The sequence below is a fragment of the Hipposideros armiger genome, unplaced genomic scaffold (assembly GCF_001890085.2).
Source record: "Hipposideros armiger isolate ML-2016 unplaced genomic scaffold, ASM189008v1 scaffold_348, whole genome shotgun sequence".
NCBI lineage: Eukaryota > Metazoa > Chordata > Mammalia > Chiroptera > Hipposideridae > Hipposideros > Hipposideros armiger.
In genome coordinates this window covers 977,274-1,003,652 of record NW_017731698.1, presented here as the reverse complement: position 1 = coordinate 1,003,652, position 26,379 = coordinate 977,274, and the positions used below count along the sequence as shown (strand labels likewise).

The 26,379-nt window shown below is 36.6% G+C and overlaps 1 protein-coding gene across 1 annotated transcript in view; it reads right to left on the bottom strand.

The window, feature by feature from the left end:
- ATP2B1 (ATPase plasma membrane Ca2+ transporting 1) overlaps positions 1-26,379 on the bottom strand; it is a 129,085-nt gene that overhangs the window by 57,083 nt on the left and 45,623 nt on the right. The window contains exons 2-5 of the mRNA XM_019661437.1: positions 18,254-18,679; positions 7,624-7,821; positions 3,317-3,571; positions 3,102-3,227 (exon numbers count right to left, since the gene is read on the bottom strand). Coding sequence (XP_019516982.1) covers positions 3,102-3,227; positions 3,317-3,571; positions 7,624-7,821; positions 18,254-18,461 — 787 coding nt within the window. The 5' untranslated portion in view covers positions 18,462-18,679. The remainder of the gene's footprint in view (positions 1-3,101; positions 3,228-3,316; positions 3,572-7,623; positions 7,822-18,253; positions 18,680-26,379) is intronic.

The window sequence follows — 26,379 nt, the reverse complement described above, 5'->3', positions numbered from 1 at the left end:
TTGTTAAATGGCTTCCCACCTCTCTAGTATTTGGGTGAATTTTAAGTAGCTTTCAAAACTTCACTCTTTTTTAACTCTCAGTGAAGTCTTCTTTACAGTTATCACTTATTTATTTGATCTCTTAGTTCACCAACACGTGGAAGGCAGGGTCTCTAGCACCTCCCAGCATCTTAGGTACCAAATCCATGTGCAAAGGTTATCTGCTAAACAAGAACATAAAGCACATGTACTTACTTCAATACTTAAGAGATAATATTTGGCTGTTAATTACTGAGTAACTTATCCAACATGAATGTTTCAGGCCTTTGGTTTTCTTGCTTTAAAAATTTATATTCTGAATATTTCACTAATTTATTAGCTTCTTTGCCAGTGAAAATGCAAGTGAAACAAGAAATGAAATTTAGGATAATGAAACAATATTTACTGAGCAAGTATTATGTGTAAAAGATAGTTTTTGTGTTTTTTTTAACAATTCTGTCTTTTGGCAGATTTCAATTTCCTATTTTTTGTTCTTTCTTATCACAGGTAATCATATATTAGCCGTTAATGTGCTCAAAGTAAACAATTCCTGTTCTGGGCATATCCCCACTGCTAACTGAAAAACTGCTTTTAAAAATCTAAATTTAAGAAGCCAAGAACAGCAATGAGAGATGGCATCATGAGAATAAATTTAAAAATAAATGCATTTCATGTTTTTTAGTACATTTTTGGAATAGAGAAATAAATGCAGAACTTTCCCACCCGTACGACGATAAAGGACTCGACAAAGTTATTTCAGTCTTTTCTCCAGCATGGAAAATTTATAGAGTTCTCTTGGTGAACTTGTATTAGGAACCTGAGTACACATAAACTTAGCAGCCATCTCTATAAAAACAGGAAAGGCCCAAAATTCAGTTAAAGGATGTCAACCCGAAGAGCTAAGCACTATGTAAGTAAGCTAGATGTACATGAAGCCCATGGAGTATCTATGGCAAAAAGGCAAGAGAAGACTCAGTTCATCAGATATGGTCCTGTTAGTCTATGGAGGTAAGGATTAGATACTGTGCTACCCCAGAAATAAGAGCTAGCAGGAGAATAAGCTGCAGCATGATTCCTCCATGATACGGAGGGCACGCACTTCTCACAGGAGGATTTTATGACTTGTTTCAGGGAGAAGGGTGCCTTTTCCACAAACTCCTTCAGCTTAAAATATTCAGTATGCCAAGGTGCTGTATTTTGGCACCTAAAATCATGCAAAGGCTTATTTTCCGGCTAGGTTTTATTTTCAGGGAAACAGGGTAGCTTCCCTCCCCTCTGGAACGATTATAGATTTTATTTGGTTAACAGTAACTACAGTTTCTTAGACGTACGGCAAGGAGTAAGTAAAATAAGTATACATTATATGTAAATACATTATACTTATATATACAAATTATTTTTTCTATTTGGAATAAATCACAAGCACATCAATATAAATAAAAACCTCAAAAGAGTACATTAAATGTTCTTAGTGGTGAAGAATATTGAAGGTAAACAAATCTCAAGGTTTTTAAGAAGAAATGTTATCCTATTTATAATGGTGTTTATAAATGTACATACATGTAATTACTCGAATTTTTAACAGTGGAATGTTCCACAGTAAGCTTTTGGCACATATTTGCAAATCTTAAAAAGGTAATTGTTAAAGCTAGGTATGTGCCCTGAAGTTGTGATTCTAACTTACCGTATTTCCCCATGTATGACGCACCCTTTTTCGAAAAATTTGGGGTCATAAAACTGGGTGCGTCTTATACAGTGGTTGTAGATTTTAAATGCCATAGATGGAACTGAGGACGAGGCAATATATGAAGATAGTGATTCGTCATCAGACACAGATGAGGACAAGCTAATGGCTGGGAGTTTTGACCGTGATGAGGAGTTGTATGAATTTCATGATGAATAAAACTTGAGTTCAAATGAATAAAACTTGAGTTCAATAACTTTATGTAATACATTTTTTTTCAAATTTTGGGCCCCAAAATTAAGGTGCGTCTTATGCATGGGAGCATCTTATACATGGAAGCGTCTTATACATGGGGAAATACAGTAACTGACCCTTGTCATAGGTTTGACTTTGACTTCAGTAAAACCATGTTCAAACAATTAAAATATAAAATTCACAGAGACGAACTGAAAAATTATAGCTGCCGAGTTATTAAACAGTTAAATCAGCAGGAATCTCCTTACAATGAATAAAATGTTGGCATTATTCATTAACATCCGAATGGTAATAGAAAAACAAATAAGCCACATTTTGCTTCCTCCAAACTTTAGTATAATTCAATCTAATGTATTTTAGAAGGCAGTTTGGAATTGTTCCCATCATTCCTTCTGTTTCGTTTCCAATTAACCTTAGGTCGAGCTATCACAGTCAGGCTGCTGTAAGAGCCTCAACAGACACCCACCTCCTCCCCTTTTCAAATAGTACCTTCACCCATACAAATCCTTCCCTTCTCAGAACATGTCTTAGCCACGTGCAAATTTAATCCTGCCCAGTAGATGTGGTACTACTCCTGGGCGCACTGTTGATTAGTCATATAATCTCAGATAAATAGTTTATGTCTCAGATTCAGTCCTCAGTAGTTAAATGAGACGACTGGATTAAATTAACTTTAAAGATTTTATCAGTTCTTTAAAGAAAACCCATCCTTTGTCGACCATCATAGAAAATTCACTAACTTGCTTAAACACATAATCATTCTTCAATCTTGTATGTTAACAGGCTGTAAATATAAATGTGATACAGAAAAACAGAACAATTCAATAGAGATCATTTGATGTGTATTTTAGTTTTATCGTTACACTAACATTAAGTAACACTGACTATCAAATCTCTTGAATTTTTTGGACTCAGTGTCCTCATTTGTGAAAATATAACTCTGGATTCAAAGATATCTAATGTCTCTGAAAGTATACCAAAAAGAAAAAGAAAAAGAAAAAGAAAGTCCCCAAGGATTACAAGGATTAAGCCAGCATAAAATCCAGAATCCTCTTCACATTATTGGCTCTTAGGAAAAACCGTGTTTGCTGACAACGGTGTACAGCTGTTGGGACAAATTAAAAGTTATAAAGAAAATTCATACCTGATAGAAGTAAGGGATCTTTATCTAAAGACTTCTTAACATGATCAGATTCACCAGTCAATGAGCTCTCATCAATTTTAAGATCATTGCCTTGAATAAGTATGCCATCGGCTGGAAGAAGATCACCTAAAATGAAAAGCAATAATATGTTAAATTGCCAACAATATTATAATAATTTTATACCTGTGACAGATCCACTGCTCTTTTGGACTTACCATATTTCACTTGAGCAATATCTCCAACAGTAATGTCAGCTACAGGAATCTGAATGACCTGTCCACCCCTGATGACTGTGAACTTCTGTTCTTGTTCAATTCGACTCTGCAAACCTCTGAACTGTTTTTCCTTACTCCAGTCATTGAAAGCTGTTACTAACACCACACACACGACTGACAAGAGGATTGCAGCTCCTTCAATCCAACCAGTTTCACCTTCACCTTCTTCTTCTCCAACAGAAACTTCTCCACAAACTATTTGGGAAAGAAAGAAAAGGCTAATCAAAAAAGGATTCTGAATTGATGGTAACAGACATATAATGATTATGATCTTTATATAGCTCGTTAATTTTACTTATAGCTCTAAACATCTCATTGAACTCAAAGCATTCCAGAATGACGAGAATGCTCATTCTGTCAATTCCAACTTCCCTGCCTCTGAAGATTCTCAGCCTCAGGAAAGGCAGGCACTCTACAGTACTGTTTAAGATTAAACCCCAACCCTAAGGCAAGTTACATATTTTGGTTTCTTCACCTGTCAAATTAGGATACCACCAGCTCCCCACAGTTGTGAGGATTCAACAAGAGGACACTTATAAAAGAAGGGGAGCAGTGGCGGAGACATCCTTTGCACTTGACAAATGGTTAATGCTATTAATAACTACTATGGTAGGTAAAACGCATATGAGAAATTAAGTATTGTGTGCTATGAAGCATGCTTACTTACTAGATCAATTTTACTGGTGTATGATCAACTGTTGGGTTTCATAACATGAAAAGTTAAGCAAAGAGCTACTCATTAATTCACCTATTTAAGCACCTACTCTAGGTGCCAGACACTTTCAGTAGCTAGGGATACAGGAGTGAGTAAGACATATAAGCTCTCTCTCCTCAGAGAACCCATGTTCAGATTGTTAGGCTTGGATAATATAAGAATTCAGATAATAAAACACAGATAATTAGTATTAGGTAGCGTAAGTGCCATGAAGAAAATAAAACATGGAGATGTGTTATCAAATGAACAAAGAGGGCTAATTGTGGTTGGGTGAGCAGAGAAGGCCTCTCTGAAGTGTCTGTGACATTTGAGGTAGGAGCCAAATGAAAAACGGGAACCAGCCATATAGCTCTAAGGGGAGAACATTCCAGGGACAGATTAGTCGGCACAAAGGCTCTATGGCAGAAAGGAGTTTGAAAAAAGACAGGAAAGGAAAAAAACAAACTTAAAACTAAGTTTGTAGAGTCAATAACGGTGAAGAAAGAATAATGGAACAGTGCTTTTTGGACTTTGGACTATATAATCTGTGAGTCTAAAATCAATTCAGTGGCTCATGACCAGCATTTTGAAAAATGAAACAGAACAAAATCGAAAGAAATAGAACACGCAGTGAAGGTTCATACTGTTTCCTGAAAGCTTACTTTGGTAATTTATAAATTCACATGAAGGTGTATGTTCTTCTGCGTTCCTACATAAAGTTCTTTCTTACTGAGGGCTGAGTTGAAACCTCTGAAAGTCAATGGTTTTCTTAGCACAGGCAAGGCAGGAAAAGGATTATTCAGAAGAAAAGAATGAATAAATGAATAGCATTAGAAATGATTAAAGAATATTCCAGAACAGTGAGCATGAACAGAAGAGAGGATTTGAGGGGCAAAGGTACTGAATAAAGATTAATCTGGGAGAGTTACCTGGGACAGCTGAAGGGAGAGAAGCCAGAGATGAGTAAGATCAATTGGGGATGAAAAGGAAGGGGTGATGTGAACATTCACAAAAACTTTGCCTTATATTTCATGAATGTATAGTGCAGTTTTCCAAAGACTTTATTACATTTGCTAATATGATACAATGAATACAGAGGAAGATGAGAATCCAGTTATAATCAATTAAGCTAGGCATTAAAGAGATACAATGAGATGAGAAACACCACTACTCTTCTCATTATTTAAAACTTCGTGAATAATAATCACAGTAATTATAATTATATATTTATTATAACAATAGTTATTTTAAAATGCACTGATAAGTATTTTTTAATTTCTCTCTTTTAATTAAGAACACAGTAAATATCTACAACTATAACTCCCCTAATCAAAAGCACTTTGGAGTCTTCAATACTTCAAGAGTGTAAAGGGGCCCTGCGACTAAGGAGTTTCAGAACCACTAGAAGTATATTAGTATATAGATTATGATGTGGGTTAGAGCACTTATTTTTACCCCAAGCCATATCAGTAAGAGATTTTGATAATTTAGATTTCTAGGACTACAGATTTACAGTGAATGGATTTCCTTTTAAGCAAATTACTACTCAGTGTTAAAACATAACATGATGAAAAGATACATGGAGTACATTAATAAATGTTAAAAAGAATGAAGTACACACACTAAATAACACCTTACCATGGAGCGAGCATGCCTTTATGTTTTATTAACACCTTCTGGTGGATTCTGAGTCTCTTTAAAGGGCCTTATGACCCTGACAACTCTAGATTATCTTCCCAGTTGGATCTAATACCAGTATCTCCTTAAGCAAATTTGGGAAAGGGCCTGTCACTACATCCTACAAATGAAGCAGTCCCAGTTCCATAAGATTGTCCAGACCTCATTAGTAATAAAATCCACTCTCATTGAAAATATTTTTCTTTAGTTTTTCTTATAGTCTTGTAAAAAAAAATGTTAAAAGTAAAAAGTTTTTAATAATCTGCTAGCTCATCCAATCCTAGAATACCAATTCCCAGTATTCATAACGACAGTTGGATAAACTGAACACTAATGAATTTAGCTGTATTCTGCTAAACATGGTATGACCTCCTTTTTCAGATAAAAAAGATGCACACATTTACACATCCTCACACCTACCCACGCACGAACACATACATACATGAGCACAGACAGACACACATATACACAAAAACATTTTTTTTAAAAACCTGGGAGGATACATATCAAAATGGTATAGCAGTAATCTCTAAGATGTGGAATTTTCAGTGAATATTATTTCTTCCTTTGAATTGTCATTTCCCCTAATTTTTCTATAGCAAAAACATGTACTATTTTATTGTATTATTTAATAAAAAAACAAAAGTTTCAAAAATATTTTTGGCTCAATACTGACAAGAACATTACCTAAATCTTTTCTTATTTCTGTCAGTTATTCTCTACCAGAGGCAGTTTTGCCCTCTTTGGGACACTAGGCAATGTCTGTACACGTTTTGGGTTGCCTCATTTGGTATAATGCACATGGCAACAAAGAATGTTCCAATGCAAAATGTCAACAGTCCTCCTGTCGAGAAACCCTGATCTACACTGATCTCAGGTAAACTGGCCTTTCCTGGGATCAAATGTCTGCATAAAAAAAACACAACAGTTCTCACATGGGCTTTAGGCATACCTTTGAAGGAATTACTTTAAATGATTACCTCAGCCAACTTTTCGAGTTAGCAAGTATTTATTAAAGTCTTCATAACTTGAAAGGCATAAAAACGAAGCATTAATGAACAAAACTATTTTGGTGAATAACCCTTTTGATAGACAAAATACTGTTGGTTCACTCTATAACTACTTAAATATATTGACCAATACCCAAACTAGATTTCCTAGCAGTTATCGTATGTACTGTCAGAAATATCCATTTTAAATAAATCTCTTAAAAGGAGGAGAGGAAATTTAAAAGAGAAATGAAGGCCACAGAAAGCTGAGAGAAAAACAAAACCATTTGCAGCTACAAGTTAAAGCAGATCTACCATTCTATAATGGATTTTTCCATTGGCCAGGATACTCTGTAGTATAAACATTTCTAGAATGTCAAGGAAATTACCCAAATCACACAAACAACAACACATTTTAAGAACTTCAAAAGTAATGGACTGGGGAAGAGAACAGAATTTTGCTTTCAGAATGCTTTTCCAAACAGATTAAAAACAAAACAAAACAAAACAAAATCCCCAAATGAAAAACGATTTCACAGTAGTATTCTAAAGAACTTAAAACAGTGATAGCAAAAACTACATTATATATATGGCTTAGCTCCTTGCCAGACACATTGTATGTGTATATGGGCAGGTTATGTAACTTCTGTGTCTCACTGTAAAATGGAGGTGACACTATATCATAGGGTTATTATGAAAATTATACGAGGTAATATATATGTAAAGAACTACTAAAGGCACAATTAGAATGGTGCCTAGTATACAGTAAACAGTCAGTAACTGCTGGCCTGCTACTATTATTAAGTATTATTAGGTAAGCAAATGAGCTGAATTTAGCATCACACACACGTCTTTTTTTGTTGTTTTTTTCTCCCCAATTTACTTACGTGCATTATCCCCTTCTGGAGGTTGATAAAATGAAAGGCCCAATGAAACTATGGCTGCAATTTCTAATATAATTAAAGTGACATCTTGTAATGCTTCCCATACTAACTGAAGAAAGGTTTTTGGCTTTTTAGGAGGTATAAAATTCTTTCCAAATGCTGCTTCTCTTCTTTCTATATCTGCAGGGTTTCCACTTAAACCTAATAAAAAGAAACAAATTTCAGAGAACAGTTTTACTACTTACAAATGAAAAGATCTATTTTATTCAAAACACATTAATTCTTTATACTTTAGGTTCCAATGCATAAGACCCTATTGAAACGGTTTATTTTTTGTGTTGTTTTTGGAATTTAAATCACTGAAAACATGAGCAGTACTTTAAAAAAACATTTTAAGTACGTAACTCAAAAGTAGATTAAGAATTTTCACTTTTTCAAATGGCTTATTTTTGATCATACTATCTTATACCATCTTGTAGACTGCTACAGATCAGAACTGATAGGACACTTCGAAGGTTTTTATATTGGAATTAAACATTCCCCTGACCTTTACTTACGATGTTTACTTCTAAAAATGGGGAATATATAAAAATATTTTGCTTTACTTACTGAAACTTGATTGACTTAATCAGTGAAAGTCTTTGCTTTTCGCTCGTACTAACTGAAGAACAATGAAAAGATAATCTATCACACATTCTAAAACTTTTCTACTAAAATATGTTATACTTGGGTTGATAAAAGATTTACAAGCTATAAAAAACATTTACAAGCTATAAAAAACAGGAGACTTCAGCTGACCTTTGTTTTCAAGTTTTACTTTTAGGATTTATTTCCAATTGATGAAATAGGTGGTGCTACTGACTGTACCTATTGTCACTGTAAGGGACAGGTACACGTTAGACATATTTAATGCCCGGAGTATGGAATTAGAAAGCTATGAGGGAGGTTAAGAGAGAGTAGGATAAACATCAATTTTGCCTTTCCTTCACCCTATCAAACAAGTCCTCCTCTGATTTAACCCTCTTGATCTGGTCGAAACTAGATATATCCAAATCAGCTAATGCAAAGTATGTACACACTTACATTACTGTGAGGGTATGAAAACACATCAGTGACCAACAAAATTTCTCTTCAGATTGTTTAAGAATACCAAAGAAGGGCGCACAGATACTAGAAAGTTATAACTTTTAATTTAGCATCATAAATTTAAATGTATAATTAATTCAACTTTTTTTTTTTTTGGTCAAGAGCTCATTCTGAGAGAACATCAAAGGAAGAAGACAGGAAAACAGCAGATTACTGGAAGGCTCTTGCTTTATTTTAGCCATTAATCTCAAAGCAGAGGCAGGCAGAGAGTAGAAGAGAGAACAAAGAAAGTAAACTGTTAGAATAAACAACGAAAAATAAATCCATAGATTACAAAGTAATTATTTGCTTTGTTAAAGGTACCAAAAACATTCCAGAGAATGTTTTCACTACCAACTCTGTTAGAGTTGGTCCATACTGGGCAGTTGAGAAGGCATGTTAGATTTCTCACGACAAAAGTCATCAACTGAAAACTTCCCCAGAACTCTGGGCTTTGAGACAGTCAATGGAAAGAAAGGCAGTGAAGGATTGTAGCAATTGCGTTTAGGGGGAAGGATGGTATGAGAATCCACACAATGTTTCTTCGGACTAGAGCAATGCTGTCTGATCCCACATGACTGCAAACAGTTCATATTGGTCCATGGCTTAATTGGGGGATAAAGGAATCAATGTAGTGAAGTTTTCCACAAAACAAAAGTTACTTGTTCTAAAGAACTATACTTTGACATGTTCTGAGATTATGTGCTTGCTGCTTTTTAAATTAAATGTTGTTTCTTTTATGAAAGGATGTTATTAGATAATAGGTTAAGTTTGTCTCATATTTTAATACCCTTATAGCAAAATAGAAGATTGTTATTTCTCCCCATCAATGTCCATTTTTTTCCTACGAAATTCGCTTGAAGATATTGGTTCTATCGGTTTAGCTCACACTTAATAGAGTCTACCATTAATTACACATACAAAACTGGAAGTTTTAAATATCTCCACTGTAACTATAAAAATAATTGGTCAAATCTTAACATATTAGTCCTAACAGGGGCAAATATTTCATGTTAATGCTGAAAAGAACAGCCATAGAACTAAAGGTAGCTTAAAAAGTACCTTGGAGGGAATCTGGGAAGGAAAAAGGAAGCTGGTGCTCAAGGTTATTATAATTCTTCCATACGACCACCACTCATACCAGCACACACCTAGGTCACTACACCAATCAAGCTGTCTGGCTTAGAAATTCAGAGATCTAGGTTCGAGGTCGCCTACTGAAATCCTGTGCAACTCACTTAACTTCTTTGGGGGCTGAGGGAGAGCATTAATATTTGTTTGTATAAGTTATAAGGTTGTTTTGAAGGACCAAAGGAGAAGGTATGTAGTATGTAAATCATAAATTACAGGGTAATAGTTATTAAACTAAGAAAAGGGGAAGACGAGTTACAAAATGAATACTACAGGTTTTCACTCCATTTGTGGGGCAATTAATTTCTATTACTATAAAATAATAAACTTACAGAATCTATATAAAATGAAGTTAAATGTTCTGTAACAACAGTCTGCTCCCCAGCAGATATTTACTGAACATCTACTACTTCCAAGGCCTGTTCTATGTGCTGAGGAGTCAGTGTGCACAACACAAATCCTATATTCAGCAAACCTATTATTACACTGCAGGGAGACAAATAAAGACAATTAAAATAATATGGAAAAAGGATTGGCATTTACTCTAAGAAAAGTGGAAATCATAAGAAAGTTTTAGGCAGGGCAGGGATAACTACTCTCATTTAAGTTGTTATGTGAAAGATAAACTGAAGAGTGCAAGAGTAGAGGGAAAAGACCAGCTGGGAGGCTGCTGCAGCACAAAGTAAGGGATGATGATGGCTTGCATCTGGGTGGTAGAGGCAGAGGCAGGGACTGGATCTGCCAGGTATCTTGTGAGGAGATCAGGCAGAACTTGCTGAAGGATTGGGTAACAGGTAGTAGACATTTACCAAGAGCAGGCTTTGGGAATTGCAGAATTGGGTGAGAAAAGAAAGGCAGGAGTTGGTGTTTCCTGTGTTATAGATTAACCTGAGATGTCTATTAAACAAGTGGAGATGTCTAGTAGACAGCTGAGTATCCATATGAGGAACTTGGGGAGAATTCTGAGCCACAGTCATCAACACGTGGATGATTCTGGAGCCATGAACCTGGTAAGAGGTCCCGAAAGCTACAGTAACTAGACAAGAAGAGAGCAGGGCTGAGTGAGAGCCTTGGAACAATCCACCATTTGGTGGTCAGACAGGGGAAGAGAAGCTAAAAGCAACTGAGAAGAGGCAGAAGAGTGGGGAAGAGGACATGACTCATAAACAGGTTCATGGAATACTACAGGAGCCTAGAAAAAAGGAGTTTTCTAAAAGATGGAGATAATGTGGTTGACTCTATCAAATGGTGTTACAAAGGTTGAGTAAGATGAAGACAGAGAATGGACAAGCTGGCTTTTGCTAGATGGAGGCTGATGACCTTGATAAGGAATCTTCCAGTGGAGTGCCATGTCAAGAAAGTCTGATAAGAAACAATTGAACAGAGAATGGGAATGAGTAAATGGAAACAATGAGTATCGATAACTTTTTCCAGGAGTATGATGCAATGGGGAGAAATAAAGCAGTAAAGGTGAATTAAAATGGATAAATACTACCCATTTTGTTTTTTTAAAGGCGAGGGACACATACTAAGGCACATTATTTATCAATGGAAATGATCAAGTAGAAAATAAGACACTGATGATACAGGAGACACAGGCTAATACTAGAATAAAGCCTTTCAAGAGCAAGAGAGAAGAGAATTCCGGGCATGGGTGTTAGTCTGTTATAGGTGCAGAAGAGGCTGCCACTGTGGGGAAAGAGAAAGGAAAGTTCATGGGGAAGAGATACAGCTGTGCAGGTGCAACTGGTAATGAGATCACGTGGTCCTGGTTTCAAAAACAGAGTAGGTATGATATGAAATCATTAAGAATAACTTATGAATGAATACAATGAGAGCTCCTCTGCGGAGGCCTCTTGGCTCAGTTGATTGTAGTGTTAGCGGCAATGAGGCCAAGGGCATGTGCGCATTGATCTCCTCACAGCCCAGTTAGCTTCACCAAAAACCATCAGCAGCAGCCTTGGAATTACACGCTTTCGGGTTCTGGATCCGCCAATATGGAAGTAAAAACAGAAAGCCTATTTTCATTCTATAAATACATACTGGCTCAGAGTATTACCTACATGCTTGAAAAGGACATATGGAATAAAATGCAAATTCCATCAATAACAAAGTTTTACAAGAAAATGTAGCAACTCAACTGCTGGGACTAATAAAACCAGGTCTCAATTTAGGAAATGGAGGTGCGGGGGGAATGCTGCAACATAGGAAGCAGGTGGGTTTAACTGAAAATCCCGGCTAACGCCCAGCACACAGTATAAATTCTGTACTTTATTTCTGTATGTGTATGTGTCCGTGTGTGGTGTGAGCATGGTGGCACAGTAAGCACCCTGACCTCTCTAAGTGAGGCCACAGGAAAACACACAGACCTAGAAAGCATATAAAAATTTATTTCTTAGATGCATTCTTCTTGGAAAACTAATACTGTCATCATAGTCTCAATTTCAAAAAAGGAGAACCCCCCAAGTTTTCAGAATCACTGGTCTAAAGTCAAACTTCTGCATTCGTTCCCAAATGCCTACAATGAGCCAGGCACTGGGAAAGGCACTAAGGATATGAAGGGAAATGAGTCCGACAGGATGCCGTTCTCTGGCACTTGCCCTCAAAGAACTCACAGTTTGGTGGAGCAGACTGAGAGGTAACCGGATAATCACAACCCAGTGTGTAAAGTACTATGAGGAAGTGGTGAGGATGTTATTGGAGTACTCAAAGGGAACTGGAATTCAAAATTTAGGGGTTTGGGGTGGATGAGGGAATTCTAAGATATCTACAAATCTACAGTCATAGGAAGGATGAGGTCAAGTGTTTTAGGTGAAGAGATTAGTATGCAAGGCCCAGAAATAAGAGTGATCATGGCACAACAGTACTTGAGAAAACTGAAAATTCTGCTATGCCTCCTACCAGTTAGTATGCTGTTATTTGAATCACCCAAGAGAAGACAGTGGCCTCAAACAGGGGAGAGGAGACATAGAGAAGCAGGCACTCTTGAGTTAAGACAAAGTTAGGGATTAGAATTTCCAAGTCTTGTCGCCCAAGAGAGAGTAGGTTCAAGATTCCTGTCCAAGTCAAGGCCACCTAACAAGATGGGTAACAGTTTCATTGGAAAGGGGAAAAAGAGAAGCATATTTTCAGAAGGGAAAGTTTGAGAAAATGAAGATGTCTAGAAAGATCTGGGCTTTCAGCCTCAAAACTTGGGAGAAAAACTTGTACGGCAGCTACAGGTATGGGAATCACCAGCATCCGGGTGACATGGGAAGTCTTAGGAGTGGATGGCACCCCCCAGAAAGTGTGCAGATAGATGAAGAGGAGTGTGTACAGATGAACAGAAACCCAAGGCCTGCCAACATCTCAAGGAAAGCACAGGAGGCTGATGAGACTTGGGCAGAGAGGAAGAAAGAAAACCCCAAGAGTATGTTACAAAAGCCAGAACAGAACATTTTGAGAAGGAAAATATGTCCATTGTACTCAGAAAACTGAACTTCAAAAAAATTCTAACTAAAGCTATGCTACTTCAGGCTCTACTAAGTACAGCTTTAACAAATAATACGTATGCTACAAACTTAAAGGAATAATCAGTGTTACAACTATCTTCGAGAAATTCCTAAGTAATGAAAACTAGTGACCTGAGCAGGTATTAAATGTATAATTCTCTATTTCTGTTACAGCAGTAATAAATTTCTAGGAGAAGGTCAAGCTGAGGATCACCAATATAAAGCCATTGTTAGCACTACACACGTACTACATCATACATGGATGGCATACCGTGGCCATGCAAATCCTTGCTGAATGTCTGAAAGGGCTGTGCCAACCTGTACAACCAAGCACACACATCAGGGCATCAGAGCATTCTTGTAGCAGCCAATAAGTCAATACTGATTTTGTCTGGGCAAAGGGCTGATTTTTGGAGAAAGTTAAAATAGATTTCCATGTGTGACTGTTAGTTTTGTCATATTGCACCATGAAGACATGGTCAAAGCACACCAATACTAACAGCCTTACTTCTGTGAGTGCAAATAGAAGCTGCCATCTGAAACACTAGCCAGGGACAGATGCTGTTGACTCTCCCAGGCTTCCTACCACATATCCCTTTTATTTCTTCCTACTGCTGTTTCTTTTTCTTAGTTCCTTTGCCTTTTTTCCTCTCCTAATTTTAGCAACCGCCACTTAAAAAGCTTAGTGTCCCATTTGCTTTCTTGCCCTTTAAAAGTCCATGAAGCCATGCCTCTTACAGAATACCACTCAATATTCGTCTTTAAGTTTCATGAATTCATTTTTATCCTTTGTTTAATGCAGTACAACTGAATAAGGAACATGAGGCCAGGGATAGAGATCTACACCCTAAGAATCTTATTATTAGTCTATTCTACCATTCAATATAAAATATAACATAGGAACACATTAAAATGGAAAAGATACCAAACGTTAGTATAAAAATAAAAGGATCAAGAAATATGATTTAGAATAGGAATAAGAAAGTTGATGTAGGAAAACAAAGATACCGAAGAAAAAAAACTGTAATGGTGATTTCACTGAATTAGGATGTTATAAGAACATTATTTTATCATAAAAGTATATTCTTGGATCCTGAGGACTGTAAGATAGGTGCTTACTCCAATAGATAAAGCTAAAAATATGAAGTTACAAGTCTCAATTCCAGTTAACCTTGAAATTTATAGTTCTGATTCTTTATAGAGTAAAGATAGTTAATAAGAACCACTGGGAAGTTTTTAGTTTAAAAATCACACCTGGCTCAAAACACTTCCTATCAATCAGGACATTTTTGGATTCAAATCAAGTTAAAGGACTCTCTGCTAGAGAATAAGCAATACATTAGCAGGTCAAATAAGGGAGCACACAAGTACAACTTCCTGGATAAGGCATACATACTTTAAAGACAGATCCATAAAACCAAAACTGAAAATTATTTTTATTTCCATCATGTAATTCCTGTCATCAAAAAATACCACTGACAGGAGAGAATACAAGTATCTCTTTCTCAATATTCTTAACTCTTTTGCAAGCTGCATGATCTGAATTTTTATAATAGGCAGTACAGTATAGTGGTTAAAAGCATGTTCTCCATATGTTGAGGTATGAATCTCTGCTCCGGGCTTAGGATATGGGAGACTTTTGGTAAACTTGCTTAACCTTTTTGTGCTATGGGTTCTTTGGCTGTAAAACAGGATTAGTTGGTGATGAGGATAAAATGAGTTAGTATTTGTAAGTGCTAACAACCAATCTGGCACAAAAAGTGTTACCTATCATTTTTGTTGTTGCTGTTCTTTTTTTTTTTTTTTATTTTTTTTTTTTTTTAGCTGAGCCATCCTGCCACCTGTTGGCAGCTCACGGCTGCTCAGCTCGGGCTGACTCGAACCACTGTTGCTCAGAGCTCAAACTCTTGAACGAGCTCTTAACCAACTGAGCCACTCAGCCGGACCTGTTGTTGCTGTTCTTAAGAAATGTCTTCAGTTTTTCCTCTAGACTTTATAGCAATCTAATGTTGACATTCCCAATATTTCTGATTTTCCTTCTCCACTCATTTTTCTCTAAAGCATGTATCACGCACACACTACACATTTTATTTCCTTGTCTTGTGAATTTGTCTCCCCCACATAAAAATAAGGCAGGGATTTTTGCTTTATTCATGAAGGAATGCTTAGAACCTAGTTTTAAAAAGTACCTGCCACACAGCAGATAACCTGCTGAATACAACATTCCAGCAATTCTAAGATGCATATATTCTTACATTTTATTAACGTCTCTGAAATTGGGATGTAATTTAATCATATGCTTAAATTACCTTTTCTGTTTGTTTGTTTTTCTTAAATTATCTTACAATTAAAACTGCCAACACTAAATCTTTCTTTAGAGAGTATATAAAATATATGACAATTAAGAACCTAGATCTGATGAAAGAATGTATCAGTGAATGAATGAAGAAATTAACCAACTAAAAGGACAGATGAACTTCAGTTTTACCTAGCCAAAATTCATGTACTTTGAACAATCATTTTCATCTTACTTTCCCTGACCATAATCAGGTTATACTAACAAAAAAGTACTTGGTGTCTAGATCATTTTCTTGGGCAGATAAACTGCTAGCAGATTATCTCTGATGATAATTCATTTATTATCATTTGCCTAGTTGATCAGTGACAAAAATCCTCACTAGCTGAGTGAATTGTATCTATTAAAACTATTCCTTTGGAAATATTATAATCGTACTCCTGTCAGACTGCTGCTGCTCTTATTAATTCTTACAACTGTAAATACAAATATAATGCTTAAAACAGCATTCATCCTTTTTCACATTCTATAAAAAATATTTCAAAATGACAAACTATATATAAACAATGAAGAAAACTGTTTAAGTTTTAACAAAAATTAAATTTACAATTCTAGGGAAGAAGATGAGCAAGAATTTTCCAAGAATGAAAGAGGGAAAAATATTGCACACATTTACTATCACAGAGCAGCAACAACGCACACAAAATTTTAAGTGTTAATGACAATTTCTAGAGATTATCTACAGCTTCCATCATATTGTTAAAGTGGTATACAACCATCTCCTCCCTAAATTTTAAAAGCTACTGTACTAGATATAAAATTTCCATTTAACTCAATAAAACTCCACTAATTCAAACAAAATCAATGCAGGGGGTACTGCCCAAAATAATAGCACAAAAGAAACGACAGTTTAAACTAATGGGAAATTCTGTCTATACAAAATGAGAACACATCATACAGGGGTATTTAGTTATTATTAGAAGACAAGAATTGTACTTAATAGCAGAGGATACAAATACATGTTTGGGGGAAGTGCCGTCTTGTACAGATTTGAAACTGAAGCTCAGTATCGTTTTTATGAGCTCACTGTTATTACATTGAGGGCTTTTTATGTTAAAGTCTCCCAATAATTTGGTGATCATGAAATATCCAACAATTAATTAGGTTTTAGATTAAATAAATGTAGTAAGTAAATATGGTTGAATTAATGAAGCTACCAATTGCTACCAACATATTAATGTACAAATATGTAAGGTGATATGAAGCTAGCTAATACTTCAGTTGGTTTGTATAATGAACAAACTCTGAATTTTGTCATATTAATATCTGTTAAAAGTCCATGGGTCTTCTGTTCATGATTCCTTGGCTTTTTATCAACAATAGGGAACCCAGTTACCTTAAAATGGTACAGCATATTGAAGGTATAACTAAGAGTTCATGTGTTTAGTGGTTCTGACTTAAGGATAAGATCCACAAAATCTGAAAGAGTTAACAGGTCTTGCAGAAGAAAAAGAACATACTCTAAGAGATCCAAGGAAGTCCTTTTAGGATATGTGTGAATACTGATATTTTCTTCCTCAAAATCATGAGCATTTACACAGAATTCTATAAAGGTTGTTTTAAAATAGTTTTTAAATGTGATTTAAAATTATTTAACAATTTTAGAAATAACTTTTTTGCTATTACTTTGAATTTTATCAGAACTAGTAGCATGCCATGAGATGTTTCAGAAAAAATGGTAAGAAAAACACTTCTGCATAATTTCTCTAGAATTGGCTTTGGAATATATACTAATACACTTTAAGTTTTGGCATTAATAATTTCCCATCCCTACTAAAATAAATTGTAGTCACCATTCATCCTCACGTGCCCGCCCCCTACCCTGCGATTTGAAACTTCCTAACATTAACTTTCTGTCCAACATGATCAATGTATAAAAAGCCATCCTTCTCAAACCTTTTCAAAGACCATAATGAAATGAAGTTATGATGAATTTTCCTTTCTTGAGTCTCAAAAAGAAACTTACTACAAGTTAAAAATTATGAAACCAAAGGCTTCTTTGAATGGGGAAACTGAACATAATTCTAAGACTGAAAACTATTTTTAATCAAAGGCAATGTCTGCTAGGTCAAAAACTGCCATAGAATCTACTCCATTTCTTTAGGACCATCTGAACTCATTACTGAAGTTTAGGTTAAAAACAACTTGGTCAGCTACTGGCAGTGACAACTATTTTAAGCCACCTGGCAAAATGAAGGCTAGTGAGTAGGGTTTATTTCCACTGAATGCCCTGAGGGCTACCAAGCCTAGTTCCATCCTACCTAGCTCCAGGGGAAAGACAATCTTGCTATGACAAATAAGCAGCAACAATACGTACCGCAGTAAAAAATATTTCCTCCCATCAACCGAAAATATATAAATTAGTGTGCAACATTATATCTTGATATAGTTACTTTCACCTATCTTTAATCTCATTAAAATGATGGCATCAGTATACAACAGCCAAGACAAGATAAGCGTGCTCATTTATAAGCCAAGTATTCAGCACTCTCTGCACAGAGAACTAAAAGCAAGTGTTAACGAAACTCACCTTCATTTGGAGATGTTTTCAACCTGGTGCAAATGCCATAGACGTCTCCATAGCTCTCCTGTATTTTCCGTAATGCGTCTGTAGACCTGAGCTCCATGAGAGCCCGCAGCTCTGCGAGTGTGATTCCAAAGTCTCCCTCATGATTAGCTTCCTTAAGAGTGTGCTTCACTCCGCTGTAGGAAACTGAGTTGTTTGCCATGTCGCCCATTACAAGGATAATTTATCAGGAGGAAAATGTTTCCCAAAAGATTCTGATTTTCACTTGATATATTTCCAAGATGAAAATTTTTTAAATAAGAAAATCTTTCTTAAACCAAACACTCATTGTATGACTTTATAAAGCAGCATCAGCAACATTTCCCAGAGAAGTATCTTGACCTTTGGCCCATGACTAGTTTCTTCGTATCAATCATGAGATGTACACATCTGTAAAAAGAAAAAAAAGTTAAAAGTTACTAAAATACATCTTACAGTATTGTGCACGTGAGCAAACGTCATCTGGTAGTTAGTCAAAGTACATCATTTAATTATAAAAATATTTTTAACTGTAGTCTCATGCCTCTAAAAATGTTTTACATAATAAAACATCTAAGTATAACTTCTAAATAAAGTTGTATATCAAGACATTAGATCTATTAAATGAAACTGCATGTCACATGACTGAATTTTGTTTCATTCAGTATTATGGCTATTAACACTTATCACTAAGTACTTATGTTCTAAGCACTATGCTAGTTGCTTTAAATTCATTCTCTCATTGAATCATCACAATTTAATCCTATGAGGTGTTCTTACTCTTAACTCTTCTAAGAGTAAGCCTCAAAGAAATTGAGGAGCTTCTGCACAGCTAACAAATGCCTGAAATGGATGACCTGGGAGGTCTCCAAGCCCATGTTCTTTCTAATACACAGACCTATCTCTGGAAACCTTTCATATAGAATTGCCCCTGGAAGGGCAAAAAAAGCAAAACAAACCCTCTAATATGCTTTCCTGCCATTCTCCTAGGCCACTCTGTAACACCACCCTCTTCTAGGATTCCTAAAACTATCTTCCATGATTTTAGTCACATGTCACTACCTCAGGTCTTCCCTTGAACAGCTATCTAAAGAAATTCTCTACTCCTTAGTCACTCTTCACTGTTACTCTATTTTCTTTTCTAGCCCTTTATTTCTTATCTGAAATTATCTTGTTCATTTATTGATTTTGTTGTTGTTGTTCTCCCTCCATCTTCAGCATTAGTTCTGAAGGCAGGGCAAGACTTTGTCCATTACGCTATCCTGAGAACCTAGAACTGTGCCAGGCACAAGGTACTCATTCAGTAAGCATTTGAGGAAAGAATGGGTGCTTTAATTTTCTTCAAAATACTTTCAATGTTCCTCTTATTCTAAACTACTGAGAGATGAGCTCTCAGCTCTTCTTTCTCCATCTATGTCCTTTAAACAATCACCTCAAAGTTAACACGTGCCTAACAATGGATTCACCTTATTCCCAAATTAGAGTGTTCCCTCTCCCAGTCACCATTATCCTGATCACCTGGGCTTGAGATGGTACATCATCTTTGACTCCATTCCCTCAGCTCAGTCAGTCACTGAGTAACCCTTCCTGTGAAAAGCCTCTTCTATTATAACGCTTCTCTTCCTGATCTTCAAGTCTCCCTACACAAAACCCCTCCAGGTTCTCTCTCATTCAAGGATCTCCTACATCCACCCATTCTGCATTTTGTTGCTACATTTAGTTTTTTTTAAATAAACATCATGCCGCTATATCTAAACTTATAGGAAGAAAATACAGTCTTACTGCTCATGCCTGTTTGGCATTCAGGGCTAACCTCTATTTTAACCTATTTAACCCTCTCCCTCCCCAAAAACCATGCCCCATATTTAATAAAATGTTTCACGATTAGGAACTAGAAAAGATTACTGGCAAGTACAATTAATCTTCAGCTATGAAACTGTTATGGGGACGTTTGCAAGTCATGGTATGTAATTCTCATAGTTCAATATCCAGCAAAATCACCTAGAGAGTTTTTTAAAATACAGATTGCTAAGCCCCACCTCCAGAGTTTTGAGTTTTAGTAGGAGTAAGGTGGACTCCACAATTTGCTTTTCTAACAAATTCTCCCAGATGATACTGTCGTTATCAGTCCAGGGAGTACACTGTGAGAACCACTAGACAGGGGAAATGGGCTAAAAATTTTGAATTCATACCAACTGGTTGAGGATGGTTGGTGGGGAAAAATTCTGCTTGTCTTGGGTTAAATTTGCAACGAGGTGATAGCTATGGATTCTGTAAGACATTTTCTTTCACAGCCTGCTTCCTCCCACTTCACAAATCCTTATGTTTTCCCAATTATTACCAATTTTACTCATCTCCTAGGCAAAGTGGGTTTCCACCTACTCACACATCAATTATTATAAACTTTAAAAACTGGAGAGGGTGGTTATTTGATAATCTCCCTGAGTTTTCACACCCAGAATCTGCTGGCATCAGATCACACCAGTCCTAAAGTAATTATTTATTTACAGATAAAACAATTAACGTGTAAACCTGTGTGTTGGGGACATGTATATCATCATTCCTCTGGTTACAAAGAACAATTTTCCTCAAGGCCTTCCGGCCTCCCGTCCCACTAATTATCAACTGAGGTGAAATGAGCTGCACAAGGAGATGCTCCCAGAACTGGACATGTGATCTGCTCATCCCAGCTTTCTTTCGGAAGCCAGATGGCTACAGGACTCATGTATTCTGGTCTGAGTTATTAGAGGCAGACCCGAGATTAAAAAATTTATTGTTCAAAGTGCTTGGGGTGGAGGTGAATAACTGTTTAGTTCTGGGTTCAGTATTAGAACCTCATTGTTGCTAACACAAAAACAACTCCTTCATTTCAGCTTCTATCAGTAATAAAACTAATATTTTTATTCCTATGTGCTAATCTTGGTCTTTTCCCTTGACAAAACTCAAGCAGGAGAAAGGGATGTTATTTATTGGGTGCCCTTAAATTTCTCAACAATAAGGATACAATAGAGCTAACGTAATAGAACTAGGATTTGAATCTCTATTTGTGACTCAAAAGCCATGCTCCTTTCACTATACTGTCACCACTTTAAATCCTCACATTTATTAGGTTGAAATAGAAGTTTTCATTGGTCAAAAAAAAGTCAAATAATACCAAATGTACCAATTTATAATAATAAAATCAGAATTCAAGAGGCATAAGTACATATTTGTTATTTGCCACCTCAGCGTTCTTTCCCCCATTTTCCAGCAATACCCCCCACTTCTTGTTTAGGGACCTGCCCTTCCCAATTCTCAGTGTAGGTCACCCCCATATTCAGACACCCCCGGCCATAATGACAACTGGTTCAGAAACGTGGATGCGATAGGAGGGCCAACAGGTGGCAGCGAGGCTTCTGCTGTGACTCTGGAGCAGACACTTGTTTCTTCTTACTGAACTTGAAACTGAGGTGTGGAAAACCTCTGCAAAAGGTCTAAGAGGGAGGGAGAAAAGAAAGGAAGAAGAGAGGATGACAGGGAAGAAATGGGCCTGTCAGTGCGGGATCACTTGAGCTCCTTGGTCAGTCAATGCTTAAAGTCTGCCCTACCGCTGATCTCTTCAATAATTTGTCAATAAATTCCTTTTGGGAGTTGGGTTTTCTATCGCTTTGCAACCCTTAGGGCTTTGATAAGTCCATGATTACCAATCATTTCAGTTCCCGACTGTTTAAAGAAAGGGGAGGCCAGGCAAAAGCTCTAAATGCACATGAGCCACTTTCCAAAAGTGACTATTTGAATGATTGATTACCCACAAATTATGTATCAGGCTGTTGTCTATTTCTACATCACCGATAGCTTCTCCTATTTGCCTTTCTGCCTACGCTTCATTCTTCCTCACCTAACTGGTAGATTGACAAAGCTGCCGAGGACAACAAAAAGTTCTGATTTCACTGCTTAGCTATAATATGACACTCTGAAAGAAACACTATTTGGGATGGAGCTACAACAGACAGGAAAACATCTTTATTTGCTTCTCTTTATTTTGTAAAAGATTTTGATCTTCCTTTTGAAAAGTTGAAGAACAAATGTTGTTAAGTGGAAGCTGAGGCCCTAAAAGAGATTGGTTTTTAAAGAACACACATCAACTGCTTCTCTATATAGGCCTCTTGGCCTATATAACTTATCCCAGAATCCCTCAATGACATCTCTGCTCAAACTACTGTTGGTAGTATTGAAGAATTATGCAAAAACACAGGTGGTTTAAGACTAGAGTTGGGCAAAAGGTTATATCTTCAAAAAGAAGTACAAGGTGGATTCCAACTGACACATAAGCTTTACTACGAATGAGCAAGGCCCCAAAAGAAAACAAAAGGTGACTGTGAGGTTCTACTAACGAGTGGAGCTCATAAAGCGACAGCTTTGTTAATAATGCAATTTCAATTCCTTCTTTCACAAGGTCACTTGACTTACAGATCATAGATTGGTTCTATGAATGTTATCTAGACTCAAGAATGGTAATAACACACTTATTACCCATATTTCCCCATGTATAAGACACCTGTTTTTGAAAAATTTGGGGTCTAAAAACTGGGTGCGTCTTATACAGTGGTTGTAGATTTTTTTTTTTAATTGGGGAATTGGGGGAAGGGGAACAGACAAGTTGCTGTCGTTTTGTTCTTCAGTCTAGTTGTGGAGGACGTTGCTTCACTGGCCCAAGTTGGCACCATCATTGCGCTCTTCCCAGGTGAGGCAGATCAGTCGCCGGCTTCTGGACGGCCGCTCACTGCGGCTGCTGGCCGCTCACGCTGGCTGCTGGCTACACATGGTAGCCCATGGCAACCCACTGCCACAGGGGCTGCAGCCTACGCCGTTGCCGGTGACTCACAGCAGCCCAGCTCCAGGTTGAGCTGTCGTTCAGCATCTTAGCTGTGGAGGGCAGTGTCACTGACCATCATGGGTGGGATCCGAACCGGGGCCCTCTGGCGTCCCAAGCCAGTTCTTGACCATCGCGCCACTCGGCAGGCCCTGTAGATTTTTTTTTACTTGCATTTCCCGCACTTGTTTTTTTTTTTTTTTTGCACTCACACAATCACTGTATAAGACGCACCCAGTTTTTAGACCCCAAATTTTTCGAAAAAGGGTGCATCTTATACATGGGGAAATACGGTAGATTAAAGTTTAGGGGAACAGCTAAGTAAATTACAGGGTGAATATGGAACTCTGAAAATGATTACTAATATTACATAGTAACATGAGATTCCTACATGTAGGATAGAAAATATATGTTAATATAACTAAGTATATTAGAACAAGAGGAAAACTGGAAGGTGGTTTTTAATGCATTGCTGGGTTCCTAATTCCTGACTGTTCTAAACTTGTGAGTGACTTGAAAACACAGAAGTTTTAGTTCTCCAATCTGTAGGTGACTTGAAGCTAAGTAAATGGGCAAGTATGTCAGATGACGGAATTGGGATCCAGAAAGACAGGTGGCAATGAGAGGCTAAATTTAATTGGCACGAAGTATGGTGGCTCCACTTAATTCCAAAACATAACCGTAGAAAAATGACATATAAAAAATGCAACAGCACATAATCAAAGACAAAGGTTCAGTTTACTCAAAGCTCAGTATGCATTACCTTGATGTTAATTAACACGATGTAAGTGCTTGCCCCTCCCACCTCTGAGCCATCTCAGGCAGCAATGACAAGAGTAACATCTAACACAGGGAGATAACAGGACTAGTCTACTTCGCCTCGGACAAACACACCTATACTGTTACAGGCTCGTCTGTAAAATAAAGACACAATAACAGTAAACACACACCTCACTGAATGTGTTAATATACGTAAAACAATCTGAACTTGTCCTGGCTCACAGTAAGTGGTAAATACATGTTAGCTATTTTTAACCCCTCTCAGAGGAGACTCCCCCCACCCCAGACCAAGCCATTTCAGATGAGGAATGTTTACAGAAATATTTCTAAACCTAGAGGAAAAGAGAATCTTGATGATGGTCTAATATAAATGAAGCTCTGCTATGCAGATAAAGCATATGACTGAATATATCAAAATGCTAATGAATGAAGAGACACCAACTTTTATTTGTATTACAGAGAACAGGCTCACTAAATTTTGCGTTGGTCAGGTCTGAATTACCATGAAATACAGTGTAAAATACTTAATAATAAAGAGAATGTTGAAGAATCAGGAAACCAGTCCACTGAAGAACTGGAAGGAATTCAGTGAGGGGAGGAATAACTCATGACAGCTATCTTCAAACATTTGACATTTTATAGTGTATAAAAGTGACTATATATATTCTGCAGAGTACTGGAGGGCAAAACTATAGAATGAAAGTTACAGAGAGGTAGATTTTTGGATAAGTACCGCATAACTCTGTAAAAAGTTATCCCAAATTGAAATGAGTAACAGTTAATTTTATGTCAACTTGGCTGGATTATAGGGTGTCCAGGTATCTGGCTAAACATTATCAGGGTGTGCCTGTGAGGATGTTTCTGTATGCGATTAGCATCTGAATAGGTGCTCCTGTGTGAGTGGGCATCATCCAATCCGCTGAGGGCCTGAACAAAAAAAAAGTGAAGAAAGGGGGAATTCACACCCACTCTCTGCCTGGATTTGAGCTGAGACATCCATCTCCTGCCCTCACATGGCATTACACTGTTGGCTTCCCTGGTTCTCAGGCCTTCACAGAGTTGGCGTGAACTAAACCACTGGCTTTCCTGAGTCTGTAGTGTACAGACAGCAGATCATGGGGCTTCTGCGTTTCCATAACTGCTTGAGCCAATTCCTATAACCAATATATGTACAATTCCTATTTGTTCTGTTTCTCTGGAGAACCCTGACTAATTCGGGGTCCCTCAGTCAGTTAAAACTCCCTACCTCTGGAGTTGATCAAGCAAGACACAAAAAGAATGCATGGAGAGAGCTCAATGCCTGAAGACGGCCCACATGCCCTTTTTGGGACAATTTTAATCTTTAAAAATCCATTCCTATTTTAAAAGGTAACACCATTGGTCCTAGTGCAGTAAGCATGCTTTATACATGTACAAAACTGACTTCCTGTTTAGCAATCCATTCTCCATTGATCCCGTTTAGCTTTTAAAAATCAAGATTCATTTTAGGCAAGATTACTTCAGAGACAGCATAACCCAGACAAGAAAAGTTACTCTCTTTTATGTATTGTGTGGAAATACACCATCTAATTCAAATATCTGCTAACTGTGGTCATAAGCTTAGAAAAGTCGTTTGATTAATTTCAACCCTAAATTTAAACAAACTGGTTACAAATCAAATGTAAATTAACTTGTTAGAAGCCAATCCTTTTAAACTTTCATTCATCTCTTAAAGTGTTCTTTGAGTCAACTAAAGATTCCCAAGTAATCTTGATTTTTTTCAAATCACTCCCAATTCAGAATGAAATTTCAAAACATAAAACGTTGAAGACCTAAATTTTACTCTTAAATTTTTTTAATGTTCACAGATTTTGTAACTACGTCAGTATATGAAGTTACTTTTGATTTCATATATTCTTTCCCAAGAAAATTCAAGCAGTTCTTTTATGGCACCTACACTGAAACAGCTCAGTGAAATGTCTTGCATTTTCAACTGATAAAAAATTTAAGTGTTAAGTCAAATTTCTATTGGATAGCTCCATTACATGTCTCAGTCAAATTTAAAAAATAAAAATTAGTATTTACAAAGGCTCTTAATCTACGGCTGATTCTATTGGAACAGGAACTACGGATCCGGGTTTTGGAAAAGAAACAACAACCCTCTAAAGACAGTTTATTTTCATGCATTTAATAAGAGAATAATTGTTTATAAGTTTCTAAATCTTAAAAATAAAATATTAACCATAAACAAATTTTAAAGAACCATCATTCTGTTAAAAAACGTATGGTCACAAAGGAAAGAATTATAGAATTTAAGTTGAAAGGGATGTTGGAGATCAAATCCAATTGCTCATTTTATAGCCACTGAAACCAAACACTCATAATCATCCGCTTCTAAAAGAAATAAAGATGCTTATAATAAAAGAAAAGAGAGCAAGCACTAAATACTCACAAAATCATTAAGAAAAAGAGCAAAAGACTACCATATTTCAGTCATGGG